The sequence below is a fragment of the Triturus cristatus genome, chromosome 11, assembly GCF_964204655.1.
Source record: "Triturus cristatus chromosome 11, aTriCri1.1, whole genome shotgun sequence".
NCBI classification, from domain to species: domain Eukaryota; kingdom Metazoa; phylum Chordata; class Amphibia; order Caudata; family Salamandridae; genus Triturus; species Triturus cristatus.
Genome location: NC_140594.1, coordinates 1,032,390,461 through 1,032,417,705, shown reverse-complemented (window position 1 = coordinate 1,032,417,705; position 27,245 = coordinate 1,032,390,461). Strand labels below are relative to the sequence as shown.

Below are 27,245 nucleotides of genomic sequence, written 5' to 3'. Positions count from 1 at the left end.
ACCAGAGCCGTGGCTGCTTCTATTGCTCTTTCCAGAGGCTATCTGGTTACTGACATCCACTGGGCAGCAACATCGCCGTTCTTGCCTACTTTAGCAAAGCGCTACTCCCACATCTCAGGCATGTCGTGAAAGATACTGTGCCCGATCTGTATTGCATGATTTCCTTAGTTAATCAGTACATCTCAATCATATCTTTCAGGGAAGTACTGCGTTTGGACTCATTAAAAAATTGAGACATATGTGAGGAGTTGTATCCATCAGAAGAAAAAGTTGCTTACCTTCAGTTACAATATTGCCGGTGTATACTTTATCTTCCTGACGATTCTTCACCACATTCTCTCCTCCCTGGAGAGTTAGTGGCATGACTAACAAGATCCCAAAGTATGCAAACATAGGTGCTATATTTGTACTATATGACTACCCTGTTCCTATGGGGGTCTCAGAAGGTAATTTTGAATAACTAGGAGGCAAACAGCTGAAAAGGGCTCTGGAACGTCCTCAATGTATTCCAGTTCAGACCATATGAGTAGAAATGGCGCCTGGAGCCACTAAATACAATCACATGGATCCAAATAGAAAAGGTCTTTATAAGCAGGTTCTGGAAAGGCCAGAAATCGTTATGGGGAGTGTGTTTTCATGAAATGTGGGATGGAGGCTTGAGGTGTCATGTTCCCTTGCAGTAACATATGCTAAAACTTTTGTCTAATATTAAACCACTGTCCTCCTTAAGGGAAAATATTTCCCTTTTAAGGATAAAATAGAAAGCAGTGTCATATGCGTCCGCAAAATTTTCTCTAAGTTTGTAGAGTCGCTAAAAGATACCATTAGGTACTACTCCTTATCTATATATCCCATTATTCAGATGCATTCTGGGTTCCTTTGCATCTCCCTATTTATTTACCCGCAAGAGCTAACAAAGCGACTGGCCTTCTCCTATGCTACCAAAGTCTCCCCCTGGCAAGCCCCCAAGCCAAATGCCTCACTCAGTCCCCACATGAAACACCCTACATCGAGATGTAGTCCTTCCAAAGGGCTGGCAGAGTCTTCTTGCGTGAAGGCATATCATGTCTACTGATGCTCCAATCACAGTTGAAGTGGAAAGATCACTGATGTTGTGAGCCCATGTTGAGTCATTTCCATTCTGGCCTCCATCAGGGCACTTTTCCATGTAAGGCAACCAAAACCTAGATCAGAAAAAAAGGAAGACTGGATTCATCAATACAACCTAATCTGCAGTGCCACCGGCAAGATATATATTCCCTCGGCATCTGACACTGCACCATTGCCATCACAGTTCTACCCGACAAGTTCGTCACTCCCGTACTTATCGCAGCATCCTGCACACCTTCAGGACACTCAGTTGGTTGTGTCCACTATGTTCACCAACAAAGTCACAGAGCGCTCGCATTATCCAGTCTTGTGGATCTGCAGATGCGATATCAGATGGGATCTCCAGCACCCTGATATTTGTGCCCCGTCTTGCATTCTAAGCATCTCAGTTACTTCCTCTAGACTCATCAACCTCTATTTTCACGTCCTGGGGTTCCATTCCCAGACTCACTTGTGGAAACCCTCCAGTTTCTTTTTCACCTTCTGACCAGTCACTTTGATGGCCCCTGCATTCTCCTATAGATCTGACCTCAAAGTCAAGATGAAGCGCAGCAAAAGCGGCCCTGTGGACAGGCCCTCTTTGCCTTTTGGGGATACCATTTCTGTTGCCTTCCTCTTGGGGACTTATGCGTTGAATGAAGGAATTCTTCTTGGATAGCCTCCCCTTAGACATTTCAACACTGGAGTCAGTCCCTGTCACTACAGTCACTCCTCACCACTCAGCTTCTCAAAGATGTTCCTCTGTGAGGTCGCATGAGATGCACTGATGTGGGGCCACCACAGTGGCCCACCAGTAGGGTCTAGTGCCAAAACTTTCCAGTTGAACAGGCTTTGAATACTTGTGACCCAGGCTGACGTCCAAGGCTGTTGTCCAGTGGGAGGCAGTTTCTTTTCAGCTTACCTTCTTCCCCGTCCAGATGTCACATTCACCACTTCAGCCCCAGCCACCTATGACACTTCACAGGTATGCAAGCCTGCTGGTTCCTAGGCTACATAAGATCACGGTGCTCCCCATGCCACCTTCGCCCTCTCTTCTCCGGGGACAGACAATTACGGTGCTTGCTGCCACCGTCTTCACAGCTCTCTCTTCCTGTGCCTCCGCACAGCTCCTCATGAATGCCCTAGAGGAGCTTTTTGTGGCATCCGCAGCTTGGATCATGGCACCAGAGCTCTCTCTAGAGGCATGCTACCCTCACTGCTCTGTTTGCCAAGCCAGGAACCTCAAACATGCCTCAGTAGGAGGAATAGACAGGGTCTGAAATGGGCACTTCAAAACACAGAGGCCATCATCTTGGTATGATTCTTGGATGAGCTTAGGCTGGCTCCACCCCTCCCATGTACTCATTTTTTCTGGCCCCTCGCAGGTTGCTATTATGTCTTTTGTTGTGTAAAAATGTCATTTGAACAGGTGAGGCTGTAGTGAATTTCTTTTTGCATTAGACAATCTACAACAAGCATTGGCAGTGTCTAATGTCTTACAGATCATTAGAATTGTCAATTGACATGTAGCGCTATACAGACAACAATTTTATTGTGGTTATTCTGTTTTTAACAACAGTATTATCTAATAAATGTGTCTTTAAAAAAACAGACTTCTACCGGTCACTTTCGCAGCAGGCAGACATGGAAAGTCGGCCTGATTCACGAAGGTACTCAGGTGTCGTAAAGTTACGAGTGCGGACTCTCCGCGCGGCGCACTGCAGAAAATGCACCATGCGGAGATTCCACCCTGAGTGCAGAGACTCCGCCTTCATACATTTCCACATGTAACTTCCTTTGTGAATCATGCCCTCAGTGTTTAATTTGAGCCGGTGGTTGCAGGTGGAGCCCACCAGCACTCATTTTTTGGGCCTGGAACTTACTTTTCCTCATTAGACTTGACTCAGAGCAAGGGAGAGAATAACACGAAATGAGTAAAGGAGGAGAAAGATAAAGATAAACAAACTGTGAGAAAGGGAGAAGGCAGGGATTCAAGAGAACCTGGAAGGTTGAAATAAAGGGGCAGGGAGAGGTTGGTGGTGGAAGAAAGAAGCAAGAGGTAGAATCAGGATAACGTAGCCTTGGTATTCAGCAATCCTGACACTCGTCAGCAACAACTACGGGCTTCTGAGAAAAACTTTGGGCAGCGATACTAATTATTTTACAAATTAAGCACTGTAAAACCTAAGAACATATGCCCGGACGTTCTTGGTTACCTAGTTATCTCTCAGAAGCAGGTTTCTCAGAACTGTAAGCCAATGTTGCTCAGCCCTCACCCAGTGCACTGAATGATGAACCAAGTGTCCTTTCAACTCCAACTGTCTCCAGACTTAAGGGTTCGGCAGCATTTTGAATGACTGATCGGGTCTGTCTATTGAATCGTCACAGCCGGACAGGCCGTAGCGGGCACCGGGCGTTTTCCCAGTAGGCGGGTTTCTGACCAGTGGGGGCTGTTTTTGCTACTGGGGCCGGTTTTGCTGCAGTGCTGCAATATCAGCTCCCTGTACCTAAAGCAGCAGCAGTGTTTACCACCAGCACCCACCCGCTCTGCATTCCCCTCCATCCCTGGGGACCATCCGACTTAATTGCGAGGGCTGGTTTGCGTTCTCAGATCGGTTTATAAACTCAGAATGATGCACGACCAATGTGAGGTGGAGCGAAATCTGGATTCCAAGTGGAGAAGGAAGCATCTTTACAGTCTAGTCTGCAGACCTGAAGACAGTATATGGGAGTCAAAATCTAATTTTCCCAAATAGCGCCAGATTATAAATTGTAGCATGGCGCTATCCAGCAGCTCCATTTCCTTTCGAGTCTCCCAGCGCTGTTTAACAGCAGGAAAAATCAATGTATGATATATGAATAATGACTTTTGCTGGAGTCAAACCACCAACTACTATAAATGAAGAGCAAGCTGGAAAGTTACCTTACAATAGGTAAGTAGTTAAATAGCATTTAAGCGCATATTAGAACCAGCTAAACGGTTTAACGTATCCTATTCCATAATTTTCCAGTGCCTATGGAAAGATAATGAAACCTCCAAGTGTACTGATTTTAAGCATCCCATGGTTGCCGCACTCAGAAAAAACCTATTGCTTCATATCAAATTTTGCAAACAATGGGCTTTAAGATATACATTATTGGATGGTTTTCCATATCAATAGACTTCAGTTTACGAAAGTAGAGCAATAAAAGGCCTGAGAAAATGACTTACCAAAAAACACAATACCATCAACTGAGAGTACATAGATTTTATTGTTGTGATTTTCAGCAAGGCTACATCTTCAGTAGTTAACATACCTCATTGACATCAATATACAATCTGTAGTAGCATTAACACAATGATTTGTCTTCTTGACACACAAAATGTATGTTTGCCGTACATCAGGCTACCACAGTGACATAACCAAACACTCCGTAATCTCACAGTGCACTGTGAGTGAATGGAATTGGCTACAAATAACTGGAAACCATCTATTTACAGGTGTGTCCCTGGTTCATATTGTCTCTTAGAGACAAGTTAGAATAATTACAAAAACCTCAGGACTTCTGCAGAGCAGAGCAGTTCAGAGGTTGTACACATTTTATTCAGTTTTCTTACTTTTTGTTACAGCGAGAATATTGGATTTTATATTTTACAAGACACATGTGTATCTCCCCCAAAACACGCTTTATGTAGATCGAAGATCTTCATCATTAGATTGCATCTAACAGTTGGCATGCCTTTCATTTAAGCAATTTACAATTGTTTTTTTTTTTTTTTAAAAGCTAGTAATTCAAAATTAAAACATTAGCTATGATGTGAAAGGAAATGCCTTGAAGCATGCACTGCTTTGCAAATTTTATACCATTCTTCTTAAAGATAAAACCACAGAAGTATATATTTTGATAATTTCTCAAAAAGTATACCAGGAATATGCAGCTAACCAATTCTTAAGAGTAACAAAGATCTTTAGATTTTCCAACAACACACTTATTACAATAAAATGCATAGTAAAGCTGGGATGAATTATAGATAATGTGAAAACTTTCTATAAAATATATATAAATATCAGTAAAGGCATTAATATGGTGTTTCCTCAACAGGTCCAGAGCACCTGTGATGTATTATGAGTGTGGTGAATTCATGTGCAAACAATGTATTCACAGGAACATTTTAGTGAGTTTATGTTGAATTAAGTATAACTTGTAGACAATAGTTTTTCATTAAAACAATTTTAAGTGTTCAGTTTTTTCATGATAAATTTCTTAATTCTGATCCAAACCTTTAAGAAGCACAGCAGATTATTAATTGTATAACCACCAATAAATTATTTTTGTTTGTTGTACATTTTGGCAGTTGAAGCATTCTTGAAAATTGTTGCAACAATCTGTCATCGGATGAGTAGATAAGTTGGTATTTTAATCAAAACCGCATTTGGTGTGAATTTTATGACTGACACCCAAATGGATTTCGATCAATATTTGCTTTGATGATGTAAGTGTTTCTCTCCACCAACTGGAGCATAAAGTTGGAAATTCCTATGTCTGGATGAGAAGCAATTAGGACTCGGCTGAAATTCTTCCTATTCATATTGGTGACATTTTTTTTACTTTCATAAGATATCACTCGTTCAGCGTATGAGTGAATAGAGCCAGCCTTTTTTACTTCTGCTATAAGAAGTGGTGATGCCGCTGGACCCTGTGATAAAGTCAGAGTGTTTACAACACAAAAGCCGTTTACTAAATGTGGTGAGAAAGCACAGACATACTAGTAAGAATGTAGATTAAAAAAGGGGAAAAATGGATAACACAATAAGTTTGGGGAAAAATTCACAAGACAGGGCTTAGGATCTATGAATTAAAAGGTGGTCCTGAAGAGTATTACATTGTTTCCGGCCCTTGTGAATGCTGGTTAAGGGGCTGACAAATATTAGAATCACAGGTTAAGCTAGTATTGTAACTAGGATTCTGAGGCCTGAATATTTTAGCTTCAAAGAGCTAGTCACGAATATGGATGACCAAAGTTCTAAAAAAGTCCTGGGGTAAGACAGTCACTCTCTGGATTGGTTTTAGGAGGATATTGTTTTATAGGCATTGGAGTCAATAAAACACATTAATTCTGTACTGGTGATGGGAGAAGTCCTGCATCCTTGTACTGTGGCAAGTCAGCTAAGTACATCCTAATCTCTGTATTGAATTGCACCCTGAAGTAAAGTGGCATGCTAGTACTTGATAACTGGTTGCAACAAAAACACACCTTATTAAATGCACAACTCAGATATCAGACGAGGACAACAGAACAATGCTTTAGCGCGTATTTCAGACTAGTCAACTATGGCAAATGAAAGTGACAACCCTTATAAATAACTTTATCGATTCAAAAATCTGCTATTGATTCTGTAGATGGAAACCTGTATGGTAGATCCTGTAAATCAAGGTTCAGACACAGAGCTTATTCACATATGGAAATTTTATAGCAGAGCGATGCAGCACTTTAGCCGACAGGGAGAACGGAGCATAGAGTTACCAACAGACATGAGTGTAAGACAGGGGTGTGTGATGATGCCAACACAATATACATTTTTCATGAAATATTCTTAATAGTCTCCTGCATACCACAACTATGACTATAGCTGTGATTAGATCCCCAGGACCAGTCAAACACTGTTCTAGTAAATGTTTGATAACAAATGAAGCCAAAACGAAGATTAAGATTTTGGATATTATGATGGTGCCCACATAAACCCTCTCACTTAATGTAATTTTAGTTGAAATCACTATGATGTTTAGCCATTTTCGACGTTTGCTTTGCAAAGCGTCCCATCTATAAACCATACCTTGAGAACTCTAAAATCTCTTCACAGCAAACATGATATGCAATGATTACATCCAATTATAAATTAGAATACCTAGATTACTAGCACAAACAATTATTTTTTATCTGTATTCTAGGTAGACAGAGCAGACAGGGGCAACAGGCCTTTTTGTCTAACTCTGTTGGGTGGGATGAGAGATTTGTGGACTGTTACACATCTTGACCACATGCAGTTGGGCGTTATCGCCTGCTAATCATCCTTCCGATCATTATTCACCTCTGCCTTCATCCAGAGCCAATAATTACAGGGCAGAGCCCTCTTCAGAGGATGCTAATTTCTGCCAACTCTCTCAGCAATAATTAATATCCCTATCCTAGCTCTTTGGGGAGAAGCCCGATTGTGCTAAAGTGGTGGTAATGCTGAGACATGGGGCAGAGATCAGTGGTTGTTTTTCCGACACTGCTGCTCAAATGGAAAGTAACTTCTTAAGATCGCCTTAGGTTTGTTTTCAAAAACCCAACCCAATGGATCATTTGAGGGCTGAACTTGGTATAAACAAAATTGCAGAAGTGGGTGCTCTTTAGCCTCGAGTTTGTGGTGCAATTTAGAGGCCACACCTTATCACACTATTTTAAGGGAAATGTTGTGTAACGATGACTAGCAATTGCGTTGTTTAATCATGTGAAACAGTTGTCACGTCTAATAGAGCTTTCGCATTTTAGACATAAAGCGAAAGTAGCAGAACCGATGTGATATTAGGAGAAGTAGACACAAAGAAATTAGTCAAGCTATACATTTCAATCAAAGTAAATTGGCCAAGAGTGCCCGAGCATACAAGTTATTTTGTGAAGAATTGGAAAGCAACTTCTAATCTAAAACGCTGGCCGTCATTATGAGTGGCCCGTTAAAATCGCCTTTATCTCCTCGCCTTGAAATTATTATTACCCCTCCATCGGAATTTCACTGTTCTTAAGAATTAAAATGCTTCAGTTCTGTGGCATGAGATTTTTATATGGCAAAATGGATCCACACAATTTACATTTTATAATGTATTGTAATAGTTAATTCGCCAAACCATAATGTATTTTGTGCATGTTCTTGTAACAAACAAAGAGAACCATAAACCAATCCTACATAAGGGAAGGAGACACTACACTCCAATAAAATTGTCCGCTTTGTTCAATTACTCTAAGTCACTAGCATTATTGAAGGATTAGTAATACTTACTATAGCCTGTGCAAACATCAACCCATTACCGCTTTGTGTTAAATTGGCATCATAAATCTAGAGCTCTATTTCGCCAGACTTAAAAAGGAACTAAAAGCAACTATTAAAACAAGAAGCACCAACTGATAAAAGAGCAGTGTGGCAGTTGGCACTTAAAATTAGTATTTCTCGTTCCACTTCTTTTGATGTTTACCCAAGTGTCTGGTATGTTTGTTTCCACTGTAACTAACTGTACATTTGAATACTTTAGATCATTGATTTGTTTGCTTTACCCCATAGAAGAACATTTCACATAATCTGCTGAGAAGTAACTTGTATCTATGGTATTTACTTTTATGTACTGCAGCTAATAATTTACATTTGTAATCCTAACAAAAGTACAGAATAGGATATGATGTTGGATGCCAGATCTGTGCGACGCTAAATAAAAAGAATAGCTGACTTGCTGCTTTCAAAAAGAATTTCAAACACAAGGCAGAAACTTTTACGCTCAACATTCATGATAAAACTACAGAGATCATGTTCAACTCGGTCTAGCAAGATATTTCATTTACAGATGAAATCAATACCAAATGGCATTCTGATGTTATCTTTGAATATATTACTTTGAACACTTTTTTCCAGACAAAACTATATCCTTTGCTAAAAGAATATCTAGCCAATATATATATATATATATATATATATATATATATATATATATATATATATATATATATATATGTGATAATCGGTAAGGACATGTTTCTTTTCACAAACAAGATTACACAGTAACCTGAATTAGAAACCTTCCAGGATGGACTGTCTTCATAAACGTAATAGTTTAGGCTTTTTATTCACATTAAACAAATCAAAGAATAAATTTGAATAAATGAACACTTTCCATTGCAAATAAAGCAACCATTGACTAAACCAATAACTCAAAATTGCCTTTTAAAAGGTGAGACCTATTGGCTTTCCCTCTGCTTGTTTCCAAATGGATGCATTTAAAACTTAAGATGATAGGCAAATTTTATTAAGCATAAAATGCAGACAAGGCCAGAAAATTGGAACTTTGATGCTAATGCATTCCAGATACTGTAGCAGTGCAGAAGCGGTGTCGAAAACTACTACTCTGGAGGAAGTCAATAAAGAAACGACAGCTACTATCTCCACAAGTATCAACTACACCTCAAGTCATGTCTACAACTGAAATTTAAAAGTCTAGTATTGATAGTTGATGGTTCTTTAGATCCACCAAAAGTTATCAGAGAACGCTTATTGCTACAAGTTAATAAAATTTTGTTTTAGCACTGAGATCCTGTGGTGAAACCTCTTAGTTAAATAGGAACTTCTTCAATATAAATATACATCATACTTAAACATTTTCTTTGCATATCATATGCATTTCAAAAAGGCAATTATTAAGATTCCATCTACTTTCTATGAAAACCTTCAAGCAAGCAGTTCCTGGCACAATAGCGCACCAACTTCATGTCATTTATTTTGGACATTTTACATGCCTTTCTTTAAGTTTGTTTGTTCAAGTAGTTATTGTGCGCACCCAAAGATGCTCGGAGTCACACATCATTAATGTCATCATGAGGCAATGATCAGAGTAAACAGCAAGTCACTTAGTAAAACTTTGAAGCGCTTTCTTTCCTGTTTGAGACTTCAGTTATCCTTCTTACGTTACCAGAATGTTGAGGTTATAGTGGGATAATAGAACTAGAAACGAAGGATTACGCATACATAACATAAGTAAAATAATTAGGGAATGTGTAGGGGTCCATTTGCCAATGAAACATATTGTTTTGGGGAATGCTGATCCAGGGGCTGCCAGTGATGGAAAGACTCTATTTTCGAGACTAAGCAAAATTGTGACATTTTGACCCAGCGCTAGAAAGCCCCCAACTCACAAGGTGTCTCCAAACACCATCTGAGAATCAAGAAAGATAATCAATGGACTAAGGGGAAATTTCGGAGATGGACAGTTCACCAGACTAAATACATCTAAATTAGCACCTTTTCCCTTTCAGGAAGTCTGCAGAGATGCATCTCTTTACATCACGTCATTGCCTAGGGCTCTTGGGTACTATCAGGCACATGCATCAAAGGAAGAACCGGTCGCAAAGGGGCAGATTCACAGAATCTGCCCCTTTGCGACCGGTATTGTTGCATTTGGGATGCATCATCCCAAATGCAAAAATCGCAATTTAAGGAATCTCTAAATTGCGATTACTTAAATTGCGATTGCATTTAAGGAATCCCAAATTGAGATTCCTTAAATGCAATGCATGAAAGTTAAAAAAAATGCGATTTCGCTGATAAGGGGAGCAAATTACCATGAAGTTGGACTTCGTGGTAATTTGCAAAAACTTTGAAAAATGCACTTTTTGTGCATTTTTCAATGTTTCATGTTGCGTACACACATGCCCTTAGGGCATGTGTGTGTGCAACATATGTGCACAGATCAATTTCAGGGGTGCAATAGGGTGTCATTTTGACACCCTTGCACCCTTGAAATTGCATGAGCAATTTGCGAGTACCTACTGGTACTCGCAAATTTTCTCATGCAATCTCCAATTCATTCTTATGGGCCTAGAGGCCCATAGGAATGAATGGGACGGCATTCCTGAATTGCGACTCGCAATTTGCGACTCACAATTAAGGAATGTGTAGGAATCTCTATTTCTTTAGCGATTCCTACATGCATAGGCTTTTGCAATTCCTTATTTGCGATTCCTTAATAATCGCAATTACGGAATCGCAAAAGCCTGCGTTGATGCATGTGCCAGTATGTAACTACGAGAATGATATTGATGTGGGGTATTTCAACAGATAACTAGTTGGTGGCAATACAACAATCGTGTGTGCACTATATCCTAGAATGCTCTGGTCATGTAAAACTCAACCAAGGTTACAAACGATGAAGTGACCTGCTCACTGCAGAGACCTTGTTATTTTATTTTCCCTTAATTAGAGTCTGGCACCCTTTTTAGTCAAACCTAAATCTTATTCCTTTATCTCACTATGAAGATAAAAGGACATGATGGAATAAAGTGGCTTAGAAAGAGTGTCTTAAATCCAGACCAAAAATGTGGAACTGGAAGACCAGAAAGCCTATGTAAATTTCACATGTTGATTTCATATTGGGATCCACTGAGCAAAAAGAATGCATCGCCGGCATTAAGGATTACTGAATGTTTGATATAGTGTATAATGAGCTACAAGGTGCAGTGTTTTTATAAAACATTTTTACTACAGCAGAAGTATCTCTAGCATAAGGATCTGTTTCTATAAAGTAGGGTTCCAACTGAAACTATATCAAAGAAATCTGGATGAATGGGTGGCAGGTTGGGTGGAGAATACAATTAGAATGGTACTAGAATTCATAGTGTACAGTTTGCTTGTACATATTTCACTACATGTATTTATAGTTTGCGCCATGGGGCGGTAAAGTGATTTGTTAACAATCGTACAATTTGTATAGATGTGCCTAACAAGCACGTTTAAGGGTTAATATTGATAAAGGTATTCAGAAAGTTTTACTTCGGTATGTAAATTTAATCTTTTATGGTTGCAAATTCACATTATTTCTTGACAAAACTGAATTTATACTCTTAGAATTATTTACCTTCAGGTAGAATGATACAATCATGGCTTAATTTTAATGGTTACATTTTTTTCTCACATGAGTAAGTTGTGGACATTTCTGGGCGAGGACCCCTTCATTAAATAAGTACCACAAACTTGTGGGTATTCATAAAGCTTTTTCATACACACTATCCGACACAGGATAGAACGGACATTCATTCAGGCGTCACTATAAACTTACAATTTGTTCCTGGGTCACTCGGGGTAGCTTCAAAGTCTGAACTGCCCCCTGCCTGTACCAGCCACTTCCCTATTGGAACTGCATCCAATCTCATAATTGTTGAAATTTCAGACAATATAAGCAAAGTTTGTTGTAAACAACTTTGTTTAATGTACAAAAAGCAAACATTTTGATTTCTTAATGAAATCGCAATCCCTAATGTACGAAAACGTACAACTATTAATTAACGATTCTTAGCTGGTTGCAAATCACCTACCTCATGAATATTATTGAAGTAGGTTGCAGTTAGCAACCCATGAGGAAAGACGGCCATCACAGGGATAGTGGCCTGCTGAGGTCAGCAGACCAGCATGTCTGTGATTGCTTTCAATAAAGATTTTTTTTTTAAATGCTGAACGTTTTCCTTGATGGAACATGGGATGGATTTCAAAAAAGAAAATGAAACATTTAAGTTTTATTTTTTAAGAGCAGGCAGAGGTTTGTTTGCACAATGCCTGCTCTTAAAAAACATTTTAACATACGCAAAGGGGAAGTGGTCCCATGGGGACTCATGCCCAGTGCGAATGGGTTACCACCTCCATTTAGGCATCAGTAAAATATTGGAATTCGAATGCAAAACATTAATACATTCCATTCAGATTCAGTATTCGTAAGGGACGCCCTAAACACGCCCCTTCCGAATAACGATCGGTATATATTTTCAATTCCAAAGTGGGTTTCGCTAACATGCTACAAAATCGCAGTCTGGGATTCATACATACCAAAAGGTGTTTTTGCCTTCGCAAACTGTCCGATTCTGCGAATCAGCCCGTTTGCGACTGCATAATACTTTTGCACGTTCTGATACAAATTAAGTTGAAGGATTCATGGGAACAGAACCCGATCATTAATAATTATAAATAAACTGAATGAAAAAGTAAAAGTCACTCAAAGATTGATATTGACCACTGTGAACGATACATCAGTCACTCTAAGCTTAAAAGAGTACGGCTCCTAAAACTCTGGAATAAACTGTGTCTCAGTGACCATGGACCCTTACCTGACCCGAGCATTAAAGTCATAATTCCTCTGAGTTTGTGCATGACCAGCAGACAGCACAGCTCGGGAACAGAGATGCAACCACTGCTCACTGTTTCCGAGCTGTGCTGTCTGCATTTCACGCATGCATTGCCTCGGAGAAACTCCCAGTTAGATGTATGCGCTTTACACAGGGCAAATGCATAAAAACAGGTGCACAGCTGTGCCCTGCAGAAGCGCCCACCTTCACGATACAGACTGAGTTTTGTCATTTGTCTATTTGTAGGATGTACTTGCTCCTGCAATGTTATTGAAACTGAGACTAAGGTGCTGACAGAACCAATCAAGGTTCATGGAGAACAGCTCAGTAAAGCAATTCATTTCTTTCTGAACTTGAACAAGGCACGTTCCAGTCTTTCCTTCCAAAGTAGAGTGGCAAACACGGGACCCTATTCACAAAACAATTGTCGATTTACTTTCAAAAGTGAATGTCTACCTGTGGATTAGATATAGACATGTTTAAACATTCACAGAATATTTCAGGGGTACTTTTAGAATGCTTCATTCACATCTGTCTTCCAGGTGTACTCGTTTGTCGAAGCATATAAATCTATGTAAATAAATATATATGGCGCTCAATTATGCACTTGTAGTTGCTTAGCAAATGTGCATTTGGACATTGCTTTTTTTTTTCTTCATGGTGAAAATATTTTTACAAGTGGGGAAACCCCTTCCCATATGTTCCCACCAATATAGGGTTGTTCCTTCCTAATCCCGGCCTAGATACAGACTGAATAAATCTAACATCATATCTAGGGTCTAAGTAAGACTTGCTTGGGCTTGTGAAAGCCCGGCGTGGTCGGCACAGGTAAGGGCGGTGGGGCAGGAATGGGTGGGAGGTGGTAAGTTGACAGACGACAGGATAGGCAAAATTAAATAAAAACATTTATAAAACCACGTACCTTGCGCTCGCCGCATCGCCAAGTTGGCGATGCAGCGAGCGCAAGGTAAGGGGTTTTATTATTTTTTGTATTTAATTTTACCTATCCCGTCGTCTGTCGACTCCCCCCACCCCACCCCCACAACGCCTCACCGCCTCTTACCTGTGCCAGCCGTGCCTGGTGAAAACCAAGAAACGCGGTGAGTGTTTACTTATTCTGCAACACCTTCCCACCCATGAGTGTCTATTTCCTGTAAGTAATTTAAACCCTCTTACTACTACACCATGATGGCTGTTTGATAGTTTTATAAAAACATACCTTATTTACCCACAACTCAGAGAACAAAACCAAACATGTAAGGGCGACTTCGAGTCACCACATATCTTTTACTTCTGCGAATCCACCGCTGATTCAAAGCTTTTTTCCATTGTCAGTTAGTTTACTTTGTTCAGTCAACATGATAGTGCCGTGACCAATCAAGCAGGAGTCCCTTTCTTCTCAACACAAAATGTAAACAAGTTCTTTAAAAGGGTATTTATCTAGCTTTCCTTTAATAGGGTTAAGAGCAGCTGCCAAAACCACCAATGATGCAGATAGAACAGCAAACTAAAAGGAAATAATATATGTGTTAGAAACCGTCCTATTCCTGGACATTTACGTAAACTAGTGAGATGGTTGCTATTTACTTCACTACAAACTGCGAGACAGCAGGGTACCACATTCAGGCCTTGTAATGGGTTGTGGCATCCCCCCCCCACCCCCCTAAAGCAGTGAAGGAATATGGGGGGGCATTTAGGGAGAGGGCTTGGAATACACATAATTGCTCCCCCTCCCAGAGTACCCAAACTCTGCCCTGCACCCAGCCCCCGCCCCACACCTGACTCTCTCTGACAGCCCCACTAACATTCAGCCGCTCAGAGCAAATGCAAAATGTCTGCAGATTGTTTTGAAAAATCAGAAAAAAAGAACCAGTTTTTCTAGGTCTGGCTGAATACTCAAGGTAAAAAACTCAATTGATGGGCATTAGTGTGGGGATACTGGCCAAAAACTGAGATTCCCAGCATCTCTGTACCAAAATTTGGTAAACCAACGGTGAAGACCTTAGTGTTTATTGAAACATGTTCACGATTGAAACTAACAATTTTCCTATCATTTTAAACCACTCAAAATGTTACATAATTGGCATGATATTTGGAATTACTATTTAAAGATATGTAGGGTTTATGATTGAGATTTATAACATCACCAGAACCTAACGATGACATCATACACTCAAATTTCAAGATGTGTCATTTTATTATTCTCTTATTCTATTTTATTCTATTCTATCCTGAAAGTCTTATATAGCGCGTGGCTACCCGGAGGCCTTCCAGCGCCAGAGCAGTCAACATATTAGTTCTTAAACAGGACTAATTACTATAAAGCCATGTTTTCAGGGCTTACGGAATGAGAGCTCCTTAGAAAGCAGATGGAATTCAAGGGGAAGAGACTTCCAAAGTTTGGGGACCTGATGAGAAAATGATCAGCCACCCCAGCGAGACCTGCTAAATTTTGGGACCTGCAAATAGTGTGTTGAGGAAGATCTGAGAGTCCCTCCAGGGATGTGGGGAGTAGCAAGTGGCCTTCGTAAGACAGGACCTTTCTTGTGGAGTGACCTGGGCAGAATGCAGAGGGACTTAAACTGGGCCTTCTGCTCAACTGGGAGCCACTGGAGGTCCTTCAAGGTCCTTTTGCGGATTGGTGTCTAGGGACATTCATGAGGAGCCGAGCAGCAGCATCCTGCATGGTCTACAGCCTCTTTATCACATAGTGAGGTGAACCAAGGAAAACAGCATTGCCATAATCAACACAGGACAGCATAAGAGCCTGGACAATTAATCTTCTGGCTAAGAAGGGAAGAAGAGTGTCATCGTCATAGGAAACAAAAAGACAACCCGAAACAATGATCAATCTCTGCTACGGGGTACAGATAAAGATTAAAAAGTGGGCCTAAGGCGAGGACCACTGTGGCACCCCACAGCACAGGGGAAGGATCTGAGAGTACCAGGCGTGGTCGAGCACCTGGAAGGTTCTATCCTTCAAAAAGGAAAGACAATTCAGGGCATGGCCGATGACACCCACTTTAACCATCCTGTGGATAAGTGTGGCATGATCATCCGTATCGAAAGCCGTGCTCAAATCAAGAAGGATGATGGCTGCTGAACCTCCTTTTGTCCAACAAAAATCTAAGTTCATCTACCACAGCCAGCAAGGCTGTTTCAGTGCTGCTCTGTGGTCTGAACCCCATTTGTGTGGGGTGAAGAATGTCATTGGACTCAGGGAAGGCAGACAGATGTTTATTGGTGTGCTTCTTGAGGAGCTTTAAGAGACCTGGTAACAGAGAGCTAGGCCTATAGTTGATAGGCAGAGTCTAAGCCAGTGTTTTATTTTTTTACAGGGGATTAATCACAGCATGCTTCCATTGTGGGGGAACCTGTTTAGCAGTGAGCGAGAGATTCGAATAGGTCCACCAGGGTGGGAGCAATTTTATCATACCCTTATTGCAAGATATGAAGTGGAGCAGGGTCAAGGGGTGAGCCAGACTTTACTACATTTAGCAGATCTGAGGGCAGGCTCACAGTAAGATCCAGAAAAGCCGAAAGTGTTCCTTCAGACTGAACTGAGGGTGGTCTACTTCCTGGAGGTTCCTCGATAGTTTTCTATCAAAAAAAAACTATTGCAAGATGGCTGCCAATGCATCTGTGGAGTGCATTATATTTGCACATCCATCATGATGCACCGGTAGCCATTTTACTCGTATAACATGGTGCATGGCCCTTTTAAAAAAGTAAACTAAAAGTAAAGAAATGAAAAAGGCAAGTGTCTGCTGCGAATAAAGGTAGCAAGTGGCCTGGTAGCACCTTACAGCTGGCCGGCCCTCATTAAAATCAAACAAATAAAAAATAATTGAAGGTAGGGACTTGGCGTGATGGGGCACATTGGGGAGCAGAGGAAGAATAAGAGAACAAATGCATTCCCACAAAGTACTGAAACCTAAAGAAAAAAAGGAGTCCCATCAGGGCAGCAAAACAGTGTATGACCAACATTTTCCTGAGCGAGTCAAGCACAACAAAGGAGAAGAAAGGCAGAGAGTCCAGAGCAGGCACCTGGGATAGACAAACACATCCAAACACAAATCCCGCTGCAAATATATGTATTCAGGTCGGGTAATAGCCAGCTAAGTTTGTCGGTAGCCGAGACCTGAAATGCACACGCCACCATGAAGTAGAACCAGGGCTTTAAGGGGGCTGCAAAAACTGGTGGATCTCTCAAAGGGGCGTGGCCAATGCAGTTAGGGCTGCAGCTTAAAAACACGTGAGCTAAAAATCTTTGCTTAGCATATTGTGCCGCGCCGACTGGTATTTTGCTGTTTCTGCCATTGCATCGAGATATACGATACAACAACTAACATTATACCTACAACAAGCCAGGCCTATCGGCTTGGTCAGTGGCTGTCAGTTACGTAAAATAAAAAAGCGACAACTATGGCTGTGTTGTATATAATATTGAAAATGCTTCAGTGCTGAAACGATGAGACTCGGAAAGAACGACAACGAGTCTCTTTGAAGGTACATCAAAGGCTTTGAGCAGTGGTCCTGCTGCAGAATTGAGATTTTGTTTTCACCCTGAGGGCGAGGGCACGAGTGGAGAGCCGGATAGGGACCTGTCCCAGCACCAGCAGGACCCGGCCCTGTTAAAGCCCTGGGTAAAACACAAAGTCTGTGTCGAAACACACTGTACACTGCAGGACGTATTCTACCTTTCAAGGTTACATCAGCGAGCTAATAGGGAAACAAAATGCTTCAAGCTCAAAGCGGGTGCCATGATCACCGTACCCACTCGAAAATGTTACACAAAGAGGGATTGACAGGCAACTTTTTTTTTACAACATCATATTGTATTAAAGCGTGTTTTATGTGGGACAGACTGTGCTGTTTGGATGCTGTTCCTAAACAAAAGGTAACATTACTCCACACCCAGTTACTTCTGGCGTCTGTTCTCACGGCGGAAATGGAGGGCAACAATGGGAAATGCCCAGCTAGACAACAGACACAGGTGGCTTATCTAGAAGTTATCTTTTTGAAACGTTCCCAGATAGATCCATGGCCTCATGGCCACCACCACGTTCCAGATTTGAGCTTTTTTGTAACAATTCATTGTTTTCGGGTGGGTTAGTTCAATTTCTTCATTTCAAATCAACCAAGATTCCAACCGGACTGCACTTTCATGGACGTCATTTGGGGGTCGCCGCTTGTGTCACTCCTCGCGTCTCTCCAGTGACCCCTGGCACTTTCTTTGCGACCCCTAGCGTCAGTAGTGGCAAAGTCAGTGTTAGGCACATAAGCAGCGCATCCTTATGGACGCCGGTGGGGACTTCACTCACCTCGCTTTTTGACCTTTTTTAAAATTATACTAATAGTGAGTACAAATACCTGAAATATGACTTTGCAGCTGAGGTAGGTAAAAAATGCTTTTAAATGTATGCATGTTGTGTGCGTGTTTGCACTTTTGAGCGTGTTTATGTTAGAGTGTGTGTATGTGTGTGCACGTGTAGGCAGTGTGTATGTGTGTGCACGTGTAGGCAGAGTGTATGTGTGTGTGTATGTATAAGCATATGTATGTGTGAGTGAAAGTGAAGGTCAAGGGGCATGTGAAGTCTCTTCCGCTACCCCTGGCATTTTGGTGAATTGACGTCCATGTGCACTTTGTTGATAAATGCACGCCGGGGTTGGAAAATGGTGTTCACCATGAACCTGGTAATGTGCACACATATGCCCTCGTGCACAGGCAGCACTGGTCCAAACCAAGCATATGTATGTGTGAGTAAAAGTGAAGGTCAAGGGGCATGTGAAGTCTCTTCCGCTACCCCTGGCATTTTGGTGAATTGACATCCACGTGCACTTTGTTGATAAATGCACGCCGGGGTTGGAAAATGGTGTTCGCCATGAACCTGGTAATGTGCACACAGATGCCCTCGTGCACAGGCAGCACTGGTCCAAACCTCTGCTGAGGGCTCCATTTCTTAGGAAACACCCAGTGGTTAATTTGTAAAAATAAAAAGTGCCGGGGCTCTCATCAGGAGGCAGCTTGCACCAGTCTATTTCTCCTGTTACTGCTGCCTAAAACAGAACCATTAAAGTAGGGAGAGGACTTCGGTTAATGGCCAGAGCTGGCCACTTCAGAGCTGGGGAGCTATGTTCGAATCTTGGTGTCTGCTCAACATCCTGTGATTCTGGGCAAATCACTTAATCTCCCATGGCTATCATAAATGAATGAGTCCTTAACTGGTGATCATGAAAAGCGCTGGGGTTGAGGATTAAGTGCTGGTGCTGAGCACTGAAAACCACCGGCTCAAATTAAGCACTGAAAACACCTTTGCTCGCTTGAGCATGCAGACAAAGACCAAATGTGTACTGGTGTGCAAAACTATGTAGCAAACTGAAATGGAGTGCTGTGTAAATCCTACCACTTCCATTGCGCGGTGCACGCCTCTCTATTCCTTGAGCAGGAAGAGCTTAGGGCACCCGCGCAGTATGCACCCTGTGCAAGTCCTATTAGGCACCTGATGGTATCTTCCCCCGGTTAGCATTCATGACACGTCATTCTATTGCTTTTTTAGAGCAATATAAGCCAGACACTGATTATAGGACTCCTGATAAATGATATGTTAAATTAAACACCAGATATGGGTGCTACATAAAGAAGTGTATCTTGTACTGGAAGAGTACGACTCGCAACTATATGCATGTTTCACCCAATATTTAATTATTTACCTATGATTCTAGAATTCAGCAGCATTACTTTATTTTACCAAAGTTTAAAAGCAATGTTTTTTACATTTATTTTTTAATCTTTGTTTATTAGCATTTCAATTGTAAACTTTTCAACTGTTGCTTATATTTCTAGTTTTTACAATAACTTCATGTACAGCGTGCTCAAGACAGCTACATTGTGAACAGCTCGTGTATCATTAGGCATGTTCAGTTAGTCTGAAGAGGATGGTGTAGTTCAATATAACCAGCCTTACTTTAATACATTACAACACAAGTTCCCAAGTGGCTAGTTTCTCACATGTCATGCCGGATAATGCTACTTGGCTTTTAGCAGTTGGATATATACAGGGCTGGAGTGGCCATAGCGGGCACTGGGCATTTTCCCGGTAGGCCGGTTTTGGACTGGTGGGGGCCCCCCTGTAACAAAATAACAAAAACAGTGTTTCCCACCAGCACACACCCGCTCCTCCCCCTCCCCCCTCGCCCCTGGGGCCAGTCCAACTTAATTGCCAGGGCTGGTTTGCGTTCTCAGTCTGGCCATGGATGTATCCCGCTGGGTTAATCATACTTGGGCTAGAAAGCGTGGGAGGGACAGTGATCTGGCGTCCGCGTATTCCCCTAATGAAGGAACCCGCAAGTGATCAACACTGGATTCTGGATTATACCGGGTGTTCTCGTATGTCACCACTTCACGAGGATACGAAACCGTCAGGGGTGCAAGTCTTGTACCAGTATGGACGCAATCAAGCCAATTAGGTTAAAAGTTATTCTTAATTACTTTATTATTATTATAAATACACAACAATAGTAGTATTAATTACTTAGAAATTGGCCATATATGACAGGGATTTTCGCACATAGGGCTGGACTAAGCCCTCCTTGGTTCTGTTGAAGTCTCTATGTAATTATTAGTTCAGAGCTAAAAACGCTATTAAAAGTCTGAATACACATTTGTGAATGTTATTAAATGTCTAAGAAAATATATCTTATACTGTGTCTAATTGATTGATACTTAGTTGTGGCTTCTTTAGTTGACCACCATTTTGTGGTGTAATTTGAAAAAACTTGTTTTTACTGTATTACATGATGATTGAAGTTTCGATCACACCCACTAAGGACACACGTCATCAAACTCTTTACTACTGAACATTGAAGGCTGACCTTTGGCCTTTTAATCCTTAATGGAGGTAGACACAAAAGGAATTCACTCATTTCTATGGTGTATGGTGCCATGCTAAAAAGAGAAAGCCATTTCGAAACTTGGGGGGTGCAAATGGTGCGCATATATTTTTAATATTTATGAATGGACGCAAGGACCTTTGCACAATGTCAATATGCACCTCTCAGAAGAAATGGGTTATGATTCGCTGCATTTCTGTTGACTGTTTTTTATTCTTTCAGAGCCAGGATGCATATTATATTCGGTTTTGAGATATCTCATTGACTGGAATCATGGTTATTTTGTTTTTTTTGACAGGGGAGATTTGTGTGCCCAATGTTTTGTTGGCTCATATTGATGAACAGGAAAATGATTGATATATTTTGGTGTTTTATAAAGCACGCTTTGTAATCAAACTGTAGAGCTGGACACCGTAAACGTATCCACAAATGAAGACAAATTCAACATAGGGGATAACTAGGCCGTTGGCATCCATTCGGGTAGTAAGTTGACAACTCTGACATCCTTTGATAGCAACCTTCTGTAGCAGTTTGGTTTCCAGAGATATGATATGTCCGATCCTGATCTTTCTGTATTCTATGTGTGCACATGGTACAGGACTTTTCTGCTGAGTTTGGTCCGCAGGGTGAACTGTTGCCCATTGACCTTTTTTTGTCAGTAGCATGATTTGCTATCTACGGCCTTCATGCAATGTTGTGCGCCTGTTGGTGTGGTACGGTTTTGTGAAGATGGTGTTATGTCCACATGCACCAACTTCTGTGGGGCTTTGGGACTCAGGCCCCTGTAACATTTCAGGTTAGGGGCTTAGGTGCTCAGGTAGGGTCAGAGATTCTATTACTTAGTGCTTTGCTCTTGAAGAGAATCCTAAAATGTGAGTCCTTATATCCCTTGAGACCGAATCACTTCTCAGCGGTTCATGGCAGGGAGCAGGGGGGCAGTCTGTTAGCAATGGGGGAGGTATGTGATGAGAGGGAGATGAGGGGTAACACCAGGCAGAAATGTCAGCGAGCAGAGAAGGCAGTGTGCGAGCGTGCAAAGATGTCCTAATTGTTTAAGCACACGTTTATTGCATTTAAAAAAAACTTGCCAATCCTAAAATGGATCAGATTGAATATATTTTGATATAAATTGATACACCCGTTTCATTAGCGCCCCACGTGCAACTTCTTCACATTTAGGTTAAAAATTAGATCATTTGACCCGCGGCCCACCAATAATTTTATGAATCTGGCTCCAGCAGTAATTTTGGAAGTAGGTGCCATTTCACTGACCATATGGGTTAGGTGCTGTGTTGTTCACAAGACTTTGCTGGATGGAAACCCTAATGTGCTCTGAAGGATAGGAGTGAAATAGAAATGTCTGCAGACAGTGCCCATTGAGCAGTGTGCACACATGGCACCAGCGGTCAAAGTGTATCGAAAAAGTATGGGACCTATGATGCTGCACGCAATGGAGGCAGGTGAGCGAGAGTGGGGCGGGGTCAAAGGCATGGCTAAAAGCAAAATATTCGGTAACTTTTTTCGTTCAACTTCAGGTAACTGCATATAACATGATGCACAACTTAAATAAAGAATCAAAATGCAAATTAAGTTACAGGCACTATTGTACATGATGAAACCTCTATTAGTTAATGCACTGCAGAGGTTTGTGTCTGTAACCAGAGAGCCACAGAATTGGATCTTGGTTTGTGCAGTGGAGAGTAAGGACTTGTGTATTTTTAGTGCTATGAGGTCCCAGTCTGTGACATAAACACTGTGGATATGCAAGTCATTATTTTAAACTTGCCGTACACACAGTATAAGACAAGTTGCTACAAAATGCGCCAAAAGATTTAAGATAAGAAAAGGGTGCTTCAAAATATAGATATTGTTAATGCCCATACTATACGTAATGCAAATTCTTTTATAACTGTCCTTTAAAATCACACCTGCTCAGCTGGTAACTCCCTTGCAATTACCACTAAAAAAACCATTAATCAGTGTCATCAGGAAGCGCAAAGTAATTTATCAATTAAAGCCAATACTAGCTTCCAACAATCTTTTACATTTGCAAACAAAGCAGTTGCACACATTTACATTTCTTTCAGGCAAGCAGGCACCCTGGCAAGAAGGCTTCTTTAGCTGTCTGCCCCACCCTCTGTTTCACAGCACAGGAGACTCCCTGCCTTACACTTCAGCTGAAGCATTTAACTTTCAGAATTAACCGTCCCAGCACAGTTGCCTTCTCTCAAAGGTTTCTTACATTAAAAAAAAACATGAGCATGTCCGTGCCCTCAGATCCCGCCCACTTCAACTACTGCATGGCACTCTGAGCACGAAGATAAATGTTTTTAATCAAGTCCACTTTCCTTCAGTGCCTCACACTGACCTTAAAAAAAACATTGAAACACCACTGGGGAAATACTGTTGTGTGTGAAAAGTTTTTTTTTAAACAAATTTTTAATGCACGAACGTGGCACAAGGGCAAATTAGTGCGCTTTACATCAGCACCAGATTACATCACACAAAGTCAGATTGGACTCTGGGGGGGATTATGTGATTTTGCCCAGATTAAGAGGATTTTAAGCCGACGCTGGGACTCAAACCTGGATCCCCACTTCCAAAGAAGGCAGAGCTGCCCGTTAGGCCACATCGCCTCCTAGTAGCATCCCTTACCCGAATTAATTGGTAAAAGAAGAGAAAATATTGACTCTGGGATGCTTGATGTTAAACACTATTCATTTTGTAGATTAAGGGATTCGTGAACTTTAATAATTGTGTTTTCCGCTCATCAGTACTCGCGCCTAGGGGTAATCGCATCAAAAGACCAAGGTTCTAGCAAGAACTACCTTTCTGCTAGATTCAACACTGCTGGCAATCAATATCTTACAGCCTACACCTAGGGTCTTCTGGCCAATATATGTTATTGTAAGCTTTCATATTCATTCATAACTAGAGTTCTTAGCAGACAGCGCGTTGGGACTGCGTAAAGCACTATAGAAATGCTACAGTACACCGCTCTACATAAGGCTTGGTCTGGTTTTAGAGGAGACTATCTTATGCCAGAAATCTTCTTTCACTTTACACTCAGAGTCTTAAAATGCGAAAGCTAATTTAATGAAATTCTGTTTAATTTGAGCCCTTTCTTTCACTACTATTAGATGTTTAATGTATAGTGTTTTATAGATTCACAATGTGAGGGCGGGAAAAATACTGGGGGTGGGTGTGATATGAAAACACCTCCCACATAGGCTTAAAACAAGGACAACTGTCTTCCAACCACACACCCTACATGGAGTAGCTTGCTATCCGTGCAATAAGCGCTTCAGCGCCCCACATTGCAGCGGTAAGTGCTATACAAATATTAATCTGTACCCTTCATTTATATTAAAAAACACCATTACTTTCTTATATTTAGAAGGGCAAAACCACCATTACTTTCTTATATTTAGAAGGCGCAAACAATCAATGCCTTGCAGCAGTACAGGAATATGCTGCCTCGTCTGAAAGCACCCTTGTATGTTCAGAGTGCAGTAAAGGCATGATTCTATTTTCGCTGGTACTCGATGAGCGCTGCAACCCCTGCAGAACCTTTGTTTACCACCAGATGCACAGTCATTTTAGAGCAGAGTCGGGCATCATTACGGCGCACCTGCACCTCACCAAAGCCTGACCAATCGCAATGAGTGTGGTACCTGAAAATGCTTAAAAAGACTGTCCTATTTGGTGTTACAGGATACCATGTAAGAACCAGTAGTACAACTATACAATATTGGCGGAGCAACAAAACCAGCAGGAGCATAACTACAATTGGTGCAGCAGAGGCTGTGGCACCGGGGCCCACCTAGTGCTTAATTTGAGCCGGTGGTTTCCGGTGTTCGGCATTAACACTTAATTGTCAACAACGGAGCTTGACAGTCTGCCACGAGGTGGCACTGTCTGGCTGTTAATTTTGAGATGATCACAACAGTTAATTATTAATTCAATATACATTAAAATGACTATTACATTCCTTCCACATTGCCTCCTGCCTCTCAGTTGCTGAGGCATTTGTAGTTTATCTTCCATAATGTAATTTTCAGGGCTTTAGGCAGGGCCACAGGAATTATGCAGCTGGGGAGGACCAAATTATACAGCATAGCTGAGTAATTAAGCAGCAAGAAAAGGCAAATTATGCAGCATAATGCGGCACGTTTTGTGATAGTATTACCTCATTATTTTGTCATTGGCACAAATGTCAACACTATCTGGGCAAAGGTTTTATCTCATTAATACCAGTTTGAAACACAAATAAAGCAATAAGTAACACAAAAGAAACCAGTCAAACCTTCTCGAAGGACCTTCCACTGCGCAGAGACACATGTTACAGCATTTTTAGTAACATTTGATCTTCTTATGAAACATAATTTTTTGTTAAAAATCGCAGATAATGCAGCAGATGAGTTATGTGGCAAGTGCGGTAAATCCATAATAATGTGGAAAACACCACAGTTACAAAATTGCATAATTACAAAGCTTTAGGATACAAATAAAGGGAAACGCTTCTTAGTGGTACTGGGTTTCTTGTTTCTCTTGTACAAATTAAAGGTATTCAGAGTAGGAGGAGATTGTTTTGATTTTCCTAACCCCACAACAAGCTGTTAAGATCCTTTCCCATGAATGCAATGGCCTTTACCAGAAGCAATGCTTTTTTTTTTTTAGCTATCTTCTTATATGGTAGATTTGTTGAGGCCAGTGCCAAGGTCGCAGGCGATAAGGTGATATTAGGGAAAGGCTTAAATAAACTTCAGGCAATTGATTTTTTTGGGCTATATCTCTATAAACCACGCTGAAATGCTGGCGTATTTACGTACAGTACGATAACGTACAATACTACAAAAGAAGTTCATCGACCACAGCGGCATGTTTGTATAGCGGTTAATATCTAATCTTATTGGCTAAGAGGTGTCACGCGTCCAAGTAATAGAAATAGCAAACACACACCATTATTTATCTAAGGGTCAGATACCAGCGGCTACTCCATCACTTGCTTTATTCGGTTGGAAAACAGACTCCCACGTGCGTGGAAGGGTCCATATTTCTGTAACAAAAAGTGATGTGGATACAGATGGGGCACTAGGGAAAATGGCAGACCGGTATTACTCTTTCTCTCTTTGTTTCAATAAAATATTGCCTAAAAGTTAATTTATTTTAAAAGCTAGGAGGGAGATTTTATACAAGGTTGTTGTTGAAGATGAAGGATAATACTGGCAATATATATACACAAAAGGGGCAGTTAAGTGGAAATTAGGGTATTTTTGTAGCTATTTTAGAAATATGAACTGCAGTCCTCTATTTGCTTTTCACAGAATACAGAACAAAGCGTGAGTTTTTTCTTTTGGTGTGAGTACACTCTTAATGGCAGTTACTACAATTTTCCTACCAATCTCAAATCCAACAGTTTATATGAAGTCCACTTGTTATGCTACATTGTGGAGAGCTGGACGATTCACGGCTCTTCTGTTTTGCTGCTGTTCCTGAATTTTACCACCATGACCGTGATGTTGTCGGGGCAACCGCGGTAGAAGGACTGCAACACTATGCTTTTTGCTCCAAAATGAGGTTCGTCCAAGCGCTCCTTGATGAATCGAACCGCCTCCTCATTGCTGAAGGCGTCCCACAGGCCATCAGATGCCAGGATCATGAACTCCGGCTGAAGCTTGTCCAAGTCGAAGGTCAGGATATCCGGGTCAGAGATGACCACGTTTAGGTTTTTCAGCGGGTAATCGCCCAGTGAACGCGACATGGCCAGGATCCCTTGAACTCGCCAAGATCCATTAAAGCTGATGAAACCACCTTAAGGGGAACAAAATAAAGGAATTACATCTCCAGTATAAAATCACACTTCGAGATATTTGCCTTGAAACGCATAATTTGAAATCAAATGTCAAGATACATTTGCAAACAAAATATTATGCAGAAAGCCAATGCTTTTGTGGTCAATATCACGGGGTAATTTACTGCTGAACCAGTCAATAACTCTAGTTACAGGCTCACAATTGAATTATAATCATCGAATCACATGTGAGGGTGCACAAGCATGGTAAAGAACAAAAACCAGCGACACCGACGCGTCCCCAAGGACAATGGTACTAACAACAATTTAGAATGTACAATGGCTGACATCTACTTCCGGTTCCCTTGCTCTCTTCCTCCCACAGTTACAGCTCTGTCCACCAACAGTGATTTGAGTGAGATGCTTTGCCAGTAGTTATAAACTCCATTCTGAGAAATCTGATTGGCTGTTCTGTCCCATAAATCTAATGAACCTGCTACGGGACAATGCACTTTTAGAGCTAAAAAGACTACATAATAAACAGCTAACCTTATTTAGAATAAGTATGCATTT

The 27,245-nt window shown here is 41.2% G+C and overlaps 1 protein-coding gene across 1 annotated transcript in view; it reads right to left on the bottom strand.

The window, feature by feature from the left end:
- Positions 1-22,860: 22,860 nt before the first annotated feature.
- The window catches only part of PPM1L (protein phosphatase, Mg2+/Mn2+ dependent 1L), a 562,116-nt gene continuing 557,731 nt past the window's right edge, over positions 22,861-27,245 (bottom strand). Inside the window, exon 4 of the mRNA XM_085635226.1 lies at positions 22,861-26,692. Coding sequence (XP_085491352.1) covers positions 26,346-26,692 — 347 coding nt within the window. The 3' untranslated portion in view covers positions 22,861-26,345. The remainder of the gene's footprint in view (positions 26,693-27,245) is intronic.